General features: G+C 40.5%; 1 protein-coding gene across 1 annotated transcript; it reads left to right on the top strand.

Annotated features, from left to right (window-relative positions):
* The first annotated feature begins 579 nt into the window (after positions 1-579).
* Positions 580-6,328, top strand: LOC139560510 (oocyte zinc finger protein XlCOF22-like). Its single transcript, XM_071377372.1, has 2 exons — positions 580-1,138; positions 3,191-6,328. The coding sequence occupies exons 1-2, from the start codon at positions 805-807 to the stop codon at positions 4,246-4,248; spliced, it is 1,392 nt and encodes a 463-aa protein (XP_071233473.1). The 5' UTR covers positions 580-804; the 3' UTR covers positions 4,249-6,328.
* Positions 6,329-12,013: the final 5,685 nt, after the last annotated feature.

Raw genomic sequence — 12,013 nt, 5'->3', positions numbered from 1 at the left:
TCAAACCACAGGTTTTCAATGGAGTTTAAGTCCGAAGACTGAGATGGCCATTGAAAAATGTTGATTTTGTGTCCAATTAACCGTTTCTTCGTGGATGTGTCTTGCTGGAAGATCCACTTATGGCCAAGTTTCAGTCTCCTAGCAGAGAGGTAACCAGGTTATGGGCAAAAATATCCTGGTAGTGGGTAAAGTTTATTTATTTTATTCATACATTTTTGCTCATCTTTATCAAGGGTATCAATAACTAGGTGCTTATTTTGATATCTAGTTATTTGACTGAATCAGAAATACAGATGTGGAGTAGATGTAGAGTTTGTAGAGTTTGTTTTAAATTCTCATAAAAAACATCTGAACAAATCAAACAACACTTGTTGCTCTTTGTACGTGTTGATATAATATTCATATTTAATGGAGAGAGAAAAACGTTTCCCTAAACTGCTTTATAATATTATAATTCAATGAAGAAGAAAAAAAGTTTTCCCTCCTCAACTGCGTTAACTCACTCCAGACAGCAGATGGCGATATGTGTATTTCAGGCGATGTTTATAGTGTGACGTATAATCTAGTGGACGGAACGCTTTTCAACAACTGCAGCCACCTCTGTAGCTTGCTAGCCAACAAAGTCGGAACATTCAAGTTCTTTAGATAATTTCGTGGTTTAATTGCCACTGTGATTTACATATACTGATGTGGAAACAACTAGCTACCCCATTTAATTTAATATTTACAGTGTAAGTCAACTAGCTGGCTGGTTAAGTTAGCACTAGTCTAGTCGCTAATGCTAGCTAGCTGTTATCCCCGACCATGAGTTCACTAAGCTACTCTTCTCCTGTTAAAGAAGAGGTCTGCTGGACGGAGAAAGAAGCTCTGGTGAAAGAGGAGGATGTTACAATACAAAAACAAGTAGAGGGTGAGGCTGTTACCGTGAAAGAAGAAGAGAAAGACGCCTTCAGAGTGAAAGAGGAGGAGGATGTTACTGTGAAAGAAAAGGAGGAAGATGCAGTTTTTGGAGTGGAGGATGAAGTGAAAGAAGATGAAGACGTTTTTGGAATGAAGGATGAGGAGGGCGAGATTACTGTCACATTAGAGGAGAACGAAGAAGAGAAGACTGGAGAACTGATTAACACCAGTAAATACAGTGAGTACTATCTTATAAAACAGGGACATTGATCTGATTAACACCAGTAAATACAGTGAGTACTATCTTATAAAACAGGGACATTGATCTGATTAACACCAGTAAATACAGTGAGTACTATCTTATAAAACAGGGACATTGATCTGATTAACACCAGTAAATACAGTGAGTACTATCTTATAAAACAGGGACACAAACTCTGCAGTTGTTGATCTAATGTGTGATTTTTAAAAGGGCATTCTACACTTGAATATGTTTTTGTACTGTATGAATTGTTCATGACGTCCTCCAGTGATAAAAAAAAAAACGTTTTCTGTTGAAAAGTGATATATAAATACAGTAAAGTATAAACACACTAAAGGGAAACAAATAAATGTTTTGAGCAAAATAGTGTTTTTTTAGACAACTGCAAACTTGAAGGAGTGAGTTTTTATTTTATTTTACCTTTATTTAACTAGGCATGTCAGATAAGAAAAAAATCTTATTTTCAATGACTGCCTAGGAACAGTGGGAACAGTGGGCAGGAACAGTGACAGATTTTTACCTTGTCAGCTCGGGGATTCAATCTTGCAACCTTTCGGTTACAAGTCCAATGCTCTAACCACTAGGCTACCTGCTGCCCCAGGAGTGATGTCATAGTAAGGCATTCAAAGAGTTGGCTTGATGGGAAGTCGTAATGTCATCCAATAGGCGACTGATCTTCATGTGAATATTCATTATTCTTTTTAAAATCCTTCATGTTCTGTCAAGTTGGTTGTTGATCATTGCTAGAAAGCCATTTTCAAGTCTTGCCATAGACTTTCAAGACGATTTAAGTCCAAACTGTAACTAGGCCACTCAGGAACATTCAATGTCATCTTGGTAAGCTCCTCCAGTGTAGATTTGGCCTTGTGGTTTAGGTTATTGTCCTGTTAGTACAGGTTTTTGTATTCAGATCTCTGAAATGCACTCTACCTACGTAACATTTAGTGTCCCCTTATATTACGCTGGGGAAACAGTTTTCATTGGCACAGAAATCCTAAATAATTTCAGAGTCACCTTAACTTAACCTTAACACCCAAATCGATACTGTCATTAACGCAGTTCTTCAATAATTACACATAATTCTTAATACTGTAGCTGTTTAGTTACAGTTACATGTTCAAGTATCATCAGCTGATCTAGGAAATCATTTTCTGAATGACAGTATCATGACAAACATCACAACATGCAACAACAACCAAAGTGCTTCTTCATTCATTACTCATGTAAAGACAGTTATGCTGTGCTCCATGTTGGATCCAACATCCCTAACAAATTGAATTTTATAATGTGTTATTGTCTGCTTTATTTATAGTAGGGTCTCATTAGTCTGTTTGGACACAGAGATACTTAGCTCATAATGTGTAGAGAACTGTTCCTTGATGGATAGGCTATTGTACAACACACAGAGCTATTTTCCTTCATTCAGGACATTTAGAATGACAACACATTACAGAGTAGCCTAGTGGGATTATTCACACAATTGATCAGGTTATGAAATGTCATGACAAAGATATTTTATTGTCCATTATTTATAGTGTCTGTTGTTGTTAGGTGAAGTTATGGATCCTACAGTAGGTCTATGTTGTTGTTAGGTGAAGTTATGGGTCCTACAGATCGATAGTTTGCTGTAATATTCAGAATACATTGTAAAAAAAGAAAACTTCTGCATTAAATGGAGGCGTTGCGACAACCATATTTCGTTAGCATTGCCCTCCTGCCGCAATTTTGTTAAACACAGAAAGGGTCCTGTGTTGGAGACCAAAAGTCGTCTGGCACACTGCTTAGGATTTCAACAAGTTTAATAACTTATTTCTAGCCAACAATCATCGATGTTACTACTAATGTGAAAACAAGACCAAATATGATTTGTTGCTCACTTGACTGTATTAAGACAATTGTCAAATAATTGAACAGACTTCAGTTGTTGTACAAGTTCATGGGTATGCTCTGGGCTTTTACCTAAAAAAAACAGTGGATTTCCGCTGTTGTGGGCCTTTAACCATCTGTCTGACTTTGTTGTTCACACAGGAGAGAGAAGTGACTATCGTGGATCCTCTGGAGAGCCTCAACAACATCATGATGCTGACGAGGCAGAGCAGAGTCTGTCCACATCAGAACACCTCAAGAAACACCAGCAGAGACCCACAGGAAAGATATCTATCTGCTGCTCTGACTGTGGGAAAGATTGCAAATCTTCATCAGAACTTAAAATACACCAGCGAGTACACACAGGAGAGAAACCTTACTGCTGCTCTGACTGCGGGAAACTTTTCTCAAGATCAAATTCACTAAAAGTACACCTGAGAATTCACACTGGAGAGAAATCTCATTGCTGCTCTGACTGTGGGAAACGTTGCAAAGATTCATCAGAACTTAAAATACACCAGCGAGTACACACAGGAGAGAAGCCTCACCACTGTTCAGATTGTGGGAAAAGCTTTTCAACATCACAGACTTTGAAGCTGCACCAGAGAACACACACAGGAGAGAAACCTTTTAGCTGTGATCAATGTGGGAAGAGTTTTACTCAGTCAAGCTGCCTGAAATCACACCAGAAAATACACACTGGAGAGAAACCTTATAGCTGTGCTCAATGTGGGAATTGTTTTGTTACATCTAGCAACCTGATATCACACCAAAGAACACACACAGGAGAGAAATCTTATAGCTGTGATCAATGTGGGAAGCGTTTTGGTACATCTCAAAATTTGATGATACACCAGAGAACACATACGGGAGAGAAGCCTTATAGCTGTGATCTATGTGTGAAGAGTTTTACTACATCTAGCCATCTGACTGTACACCAGAGAAGACACACAGGAGAGAAACCTTATAGCTGTGATCAATGTGGGAAGAGTTTTGTTTCATCTGGCCCTCTCGCTAAACACCAGAGAACACACACAGGAAATAAATCTTATAGCTGTGATGAATGTGGGAGGAGTTATACTACATCTAGCAATCTGATTGTGCACCAAAGGACACACACAGGAGAGCAGTCTTTTAGCTGTGATCAATGTGACAAGAGATACTATTATAAAAGATCTCTGACTAAACATCAGAAATTACATGAAGAAGTTGTTTCATGATATCAATGAAATAATGTCACAATGTAGAATGTTTTAACATTATAGTAGGACTATTTTAATAATGTCACAATGTAGAAGCCTAAACGTTTGCCCCCTTATCAATTGATTTCAGCATGATATGGATATTAGCCTCAGGGGAAAATCCAGGCTCTGATTTGAAAGAGTACTATTTATGTGATTTAACAAAAAGTGACTAACAAAAAAAGAGTCGTTAGAGTTGTGTTACACTTACGGCGTTGGTGACCCACTTGAATCAAAATGCAACACTTCAAAATGTAGCTAGCTGTTTTCTACAAGTTGTCCTTTAACCAGTGATGTACACATTATTCCCAGATTCCGTGTGGTCTTTGAGCTGTTAGTTTTAACAGAATGTGCAACCTCATCTCCCTCGGCACATTTGATTTCAACATGATATCGATGAGTGATGACAAATAAGTGTTGTGTTCCTTTGTTTAGCGACCCCTAAATTTAAATGTATCACTCCAAAATGTAGCTGACTGCCTTCTGCAGGTTGTCGTCTAACCAGTGAGGTAAAATATATCTTTATATATATTGTAATATGATTACTATTGTGCAGATGTTTGTGTAGATAGTACATTTTATATTTAGGGTTTCTATATATCACAAACTGTTTCTGCATATTGGTTATTGATTTGAACACGTTAAAACTGTGTTTTGACATTTGGGCTATCCCACCAAAATAGCAAAATGTTGTTGACAAGACGTCCAATATACGTTCGGTTTTAGTTGGAAAGATGTCGTTTTGTCAGTGACTTGAAAACAACTTATTTTCAACGTACTTGCAGCCTATACACATGGACGCAGAATAATAAATTGGCCAATAATCCATTTTATTACGTCACTCCAGTATTTCTTGACAAAATTCAAACGCTAATTGTCTTCAGGGGTGAATTGTACAACTGAATGCGTCTTCCGCATTTAACCCAACCCCTCTGAATCAGAGAGGTGCGTGGCGTTGCCTTAATCGACGTCCACGGCGCGTTAACTGCCTTGCTTAGAACGACAGATTTTTACCTTGTCCACGGCAAGTTAAAACCTCTTAAGGATACTCCCCTTTTTTCAATTTTGACCTAAAATGACCCAAAACTAACTGCCTGTAGCTCAGGCCCTGAATCAAGGATATGCATATTTGTGCTACTATTTGAAAGGAAATACTTTTAACTTTGTCGAAATGTGAAAGGAATATAGGAGAATATAACAGAATAGATCTGGTAAAAGAAAATGCAAAGAAAAAAACAACCGTTCTTTTGTATTTTTTTTGTACCATCTTCTTTTGAAATGCAAGACAAGTTTGAGACTGATCCAATGAACCATTGCATTTCTGTTAAAAAAAGAATAATCAAGACTGCCCAAATGTGCCTAATATGTTTATTAATAACGTTTCATGTTAAAAATTATGCACTCTCCTCAAACAATATCATGGTATTCTTTCACTGTAATAGCTACTGTAAATTGGACATTGCGGTTAGATTAACAAGAGTTTAAGCTTTCTGCCAATATCAGATATGTCTATGTCCTGGGAAATGTTCTTGTTACTTACAACCTCATGCTAATCGCATTAGCCTACGCTAGCTCAACCGTCCCATGGTATGGTGCAGCATGGAATAATAAAAACATGTATCTTTTGTCAGGTTGGATGTTTGAAATATGAGGTGATTTGAGTCGTGCTTCTTCAGTAGTGGCAGGTAGCCTAGTGGTTAGAGCGTTGGGCCAGTAACCGAAAGGTTGCTGGATCGAATCCTGGAGCTGACAAGATAAAAGTCTATCTATTTAAGGGACATTTCTGGTTTTCTTGATGGGGAACGTAACAACAAACAATGTAGTAAAACAATCTTATATTTTGGGTTGGATATTGTATCCAATTGTTAATATTTTAATCAATGTATTTTGGCATTTCCTTAGAATGCTCATTAGTCTTTCAGTTGTTAATCTTCTGTTTTTTATCCTCTTATGTTTGTTGTGGTAAATATTTGTTTATTCCTGTGAAGCCATTGTGTTGCATCCATGTCTGAAATGTGCTGTTTAAATAAAGCTTGATTTGAACATATTGCAAAACAAATTAACCCAATGACCAACCAATCAACGGACTCTTGCTAAACCAATGAACAAATATGTGCAAAAGCAACACGTATCTTGGTCCATCTTAGTATGAAAAACAGTATAAATTCAGTATATCTTCCACTATGTCAAAAGAGTGCATGGTATGTACGTTTAGTTTCACCTTTCAACCAACCCAGTGCATTGTTTTGAAAATGAACAATGTTGAAATCAACAATAAGTCAAAGGATTCAACTACTGAAAACTGAAACAAACAAATGGATCAAACAGATCAATCCCACTTTTCAAGCCTGCTGAAGGTGTGGTGAAGTGGTAAACACCACCCCCGGCTCTACCAAGCATTTCGCTACACTCGCATTAACATCTGCTAACCATGTGTATGTGACAAATAAAATTTGATTTGATTTGATTTTTTACCAGAGGCTTGAGGTGGTCTCCCACAGCTCTGCTTATGTCATGTTCTGTGGCCTTGCTGTTCCATTTCTTGACTCCCCATGCAACACAGAAATAAACACATTTAGTCATATTATATACAAAGCTCAAAGTAATGGATATGGAGCACCTATGGCCTCAGTTACACCTGGCACCTAAATGTGACTTCTGTCATCTGATCACTCCAAGCTGCATTAGGTTCAGATCTACCAGGATGGGCCTTTGACATAGTCTGGACGCAGTCAGGCCACTGAATATGCATAAGCAATGTAAAGAGATGTGGGGAAAAGTACATTCTACACAAATTACCTTCATAATATCAAAGATCAAATGTGTGTGCCTGAGGGAAAATTAACTTTCATATAGCCAAAGGGGCTGAGAAATTGCACCAATATCAGTGGACAATTTGCACTAATGTAAATGAACATGGTTGATAGAACATATTACCTTTTGCTTACGTGATGAACCGCTAAGGGGACATAAATATTTACCATCTAAACCATCTGTGACCTCTCACCTCTCTGGCTGTAGAAGTGTTCTTCCTAACCAGTCCCTCAACAGTTCTCTGACTGGGTCTTCAGAGGAGAGGAAGGCTGAGGAGGGATGGAAGGATGAATTGATCAGTCAGTCAATAACATGTAGAGCTGCTGTCTATGCTGTATGACACAATTACTATTTTAGTAGTTCATTAAAGTAATTAAGACTTTATGACTGCTGAATACCAACTATCAATCACTTAGATCATATATTTTCAGGTAGAGATACATCCTTGGGACGTCCCTAGCCCGTTGAAGTTGACATTTAAAATGGTTAAGGTAGGGTTTAGGGTAGGGATGTCCCAAGGATCCCAGATAGCATTGACCATTGTGCATTCTTTGGTCTCTTTTACGTAGCAGGTGATGGGTTCTGATTTCTGAACTTGAAAATATTAAATATCCTTATTATGTGAAATTGAATGAAACAATAATGTATGTTGATGCTAATATGATGTACAATATGTCATGAAGTTTCTATATGACAACAATAGTGTAAAATGTTTAATATGTCATATACTATTTTTTAACAGTTTCACTAATTAATTTTCATTAACTTAATCAATATGACACACCCCTCACTATTGTCATTGGTTACACTAATTGCACTGTTTGTCTACATAACCTGGTTCAAGTATTCATGACATCACCCTGAGGAAGGCACAGTGATGCCAAAACGTTGGTAAATACCCATTAAATTGCTGGGAGTTTATACATGAAGTGTGCAACTTTATTTTGATAGTTTATAGTTTATTCGCCGTTAGTCAGCAACTCCACACAAACAATTTTTATGGGTGTGCGCCAGCTCATGTTTTTTAAGGGTAGGTAACAACACATCCGCCTTGCTGGGGCCCCTCAAGGGTGCGTGCTCAGCCCCCTCCTGTACTCCCTGTTCACTCATGACTGCACGGCCAGGCACGACTCCAACACCATCATTAAGTTTGCCGATGCCACAAAACTGATCACCAACAACTACGAGACAGCCTATAGGGAGGAGGTCAGAGACCTGGCCGTGTGGTGCTAGGAAAACAACCTTTCCCTCAAAGTGATCAAGACGAAGATGATTGTGGGCTACAGGAAAAAGAGGACCGAGCACGCCCCCATTCTCATCGACGGGGCTGTAGAGGAGCATGTTGAGAGCTTCAAGTTCCTTGGTGTCCACATCACTAACAAACTAGAATGGTCCAAGCACACCAAGCCAGTCGTGAAGTGGGCACGACAAAACCTATTCCCCCCCAGGAGACTGAAAAGATGTAGCATGGGTCCTCAGATCCTCAAAAGGTTCTACAGCTGCACCATCGAGAGCATCCTGACTGGTTGCATCCCGGCCTGGTATGGCAACTGCTCTGCCTCCGACCACAAGGCACTACAGAGGGTAGTGCGTACATCACTTGGGCCAAGCTTCCTGCCATCCAGGACCTCTATACCAGGCGGTGTCAGAGGAAGCCCCCCCCCCCACTCTCTGTTATCATCTATGCATAGTCACTTTAATAACTCTACCTACATGTACATATTACCTCAATTACCTCGACTAACCGGTGCCCCCGCACATTGACTCTGTACTGGTACCGCCTGTATATAGTCTAGATATTGTTATTTAACTTCTGCTCTTTAATTACTGGTTCCTTTTATTTCTTATTCTTATTTGTACTTTTTTTAAACTGTGTTGTTGGTTAGGGGCTTGGAAGTAAACATTTCACTGTAAGATCAAATTCAATTTGGTTTGATAGACCCATTGTACAGAATGAATGACTGACTGCCCAGTTCAACATCAGTTCACCGTCTCACCTCATACTGTAATGGAGCAGCAGCAGCTGACTGCCCAGTTCAACGTCTTATCTCATACTGTATTGGAGCAGCAGCAGCTGACTGCCCAGTTCAACATCAGTTCACCGTCTCACCTCATACTGTATTGGAGCAGCAGCAGCTGACTGCCCAGTTCAACATCAGTTCACCGTCTCATCTCATACTGTATTGGAGCAGGAGCAGCTGACTGCCCAGTTCAACATCAGTTCACCGTCTCACCTCATACAGTATTGGAGCAGCAGCAGCTGACTGCCCAGTTCAACATCAGTTCATACTGTATTGGAGCAGCAGCAGCTGACTGCCCAGTTCAACGTCTCAGTTCACCGACTCACCTCATACTGTATTGGAGCAGCAGCAGCTGACTTGATCTTTGATGCTAATCAGCATGTTTGAATCTGAGAGTAAATAGAGCAGACTACACTCTAAAAATGAAGGGTTCAACTGGAGTTGTTCTCAGATCCCCTAAGAACCGTAGGGTTCTTGGTCAATGAAAAACAGCCCCAAAAGGTTCTTCAAATAACTTGTTAGAAGGTGGGTTCATCGAGGAACCTCCGTTGTTGCTGGACTTCTTCCGGGAACTTCACAATCACAACTGAAAACGCTGGTGGCCAAGTTTGGATGCGACAACAGTTAAAAAGGTTAAGTTGGGTTGATGTTTGGCACTGAATATGTATCGAAATAATTTATATAATAATATAAGATACTAATGAATAACGAAGACAATTATGGTTTTCTGTGTATAGCTTCCATAACGTTACTATAGCTAATTAACGTAAATATTAGAAAGACGGGTTTGACCGTCGGCGTTGTATGAGCTACAGTACAGTACCGTTAGTTAGCTAACGTTATGTCCTAACTAAGCACAACTAGGTTTGGATTATTTCCCTGAACTATATTCTTTCCCATATATTGTATATCGTTTCCATAAAGCCAACATGGCTTTACACTCTAATTAACGTAAGTTTCCAATCTAGAGCAGTTCTCACTTTTGTGTTAATGAACTGGCTAACGTTAACTAACTAACTAAGGACTCTCCATAGCTACTCCAGCAGCTCCAAACATACTCCCAGCAGAACAAAAAATAAACTATAGATCTCTGTGAGGAACTATAGATCTCTGTGAGGAACTATAGATCTCTGTGAGGAACTATAGATCTCTATGTTACTATCCAAACTTCAGATTAACACTCAGTCACACAACTCTCATATCACAGTCACACAACTCTCGTATCACAGTCACACAACTCTCATATCACAGTCACACAACTCTCATATCACAGTCACACAACTATCATATCACAGTCACACAATGCTATTCCCAAACATACCTAATCAATTAGTTGTTTATCAACAATATTTTCCCATTTCTATATCATGGTTAGTTCCTAGGATAATGCAAATCATACATTTACATCTTTCAATACTTCTAAAATGGGGTACATGTTTAAAACAATTACAGGTGCACCTTACTACACTGCTCAAAAAAATTAAGGGAACACTTAAACAACACAATGTAACTCCAAGTCAATCACACTTCTGTGAAATCAAACTGTCCACTTAGGAAGCAACACTGATTGACAATAAATTTCACATGCTGTTGTGCAAATGGAATAGACAACAGATGGAAATTATAGGCAATTAGCAAGACACCACCAATAAAGGAGTGGTTGTGCAGGTGGTGACCACAGACCACTTCTCAGTTCCTATGCTTCCTGGCTGATGTTTTGGTCACTTTTGAATGCTGGCGGTGCTTTCACTCTAGGGGTAGCATGAGACGGAGTCTACAACCCACACAAGTGGTTCAGGTAGTGCAGCTCATCCAGGATGGCACATCAATGCGAGCTGTGGCAAGAAGGTTTGCTGTGTCTGTCAGCGTAGTGTCCAGAGCATGGAGGCGCTACCAGGAGACAGGCCAGTACATCAGGAGACGTGGAGGAGGCCGTAGGAGGGCAACAACCCAGCAGCAGGACCGCTACCTCCGCCTTTGTGCAAGGAGGAGCACTGCCAGAGCCCTGCAAAATGACCTCCAGCAGGCCATAAATGTGCATGTGTCTGCTCAAACGGTCAGAAACAGACTCCATGAGGGTGGTATGAGGGCCCGAGGTCCACAGGTGGGGGTTGTGCTTACAGCCCAACACCGTGCAGGAAGTTTGGCATTTGCCAGAGAACACCAAGATTGGCAAATTTGCCACTGGCGCCCTGTGCTCTTCACAGATGAAAGCAGGTTCACACTGAGCACATGTGACAGACGTGACAGTCTGGAGACGCCGTGGAGAACGTTCTGCTGCCTGCAACATCCTCCAGCATGACCTGTTTGGCGGTGAGTCAGTCATGGTGTGGGGTGGCATTTCTTTGGGGGGCCGCACAGCCCTACATGGGCTCGCCAGAGGTAGCCTGACTGCCATTAGGTACCGAGATGAGATCCTCAGACCCCTTGTGAGACCATATGCTGGTGCGGTTGGCCCTGGGTTCCTCCTAATGCAAGACAATGCTAGACCTCATGTGGCTGGAGTGTGTCAGCAGTTCCTGCAAGAGGAAGGCATTGATGCTATGGACTGGCCCGCCCGTTCCCCAGACCTGAATCCAATTGAGCACATCTGGGACATCATCTCGCTCGCTCCATCCACCAACTCCACGTTGCACCACAGACTGTCCAGGAGTTGGCGGATGCTTTAGTCCAGGTCTGGGAGGAGATCCCTCAGGAGACCATCCGCCACCTCATCAGGAGCATGCCCAGGCGTTGTAGGGAGGGCATACAGGCATGTGGAGGCCACACACACACACTACTGAGCCTCATTTTGACCTTTTTTAAGGACATTACATCAAAGTTGCATCAGCCTGTAGTGTGGTTTTCCACTTTAATTTTGAGTGTGACTCCAAATCCAGACCTCCATTGGTTGATAAATTTGATTTCCA

The sequence above is a fragment of the Salvelinus alpinus genome, chromosome 30, assembly GCF_045679555.1.
Source record: "Salvelinus alpinus chromosome 30, SLU_Salpinus.1, whole genome shotgun sequence".
Lineage (NCBI taxonomy): Eukaryota > Metazoa > Chordata > Actinopteri > Salmoniformes > Salmonidae > Salvelinus > Salvelinus alpinus.
Note: the sequence above shows the minus strand (reverse complement) of the source record. Positions and strands in the feature narration are given on the sequence as shown.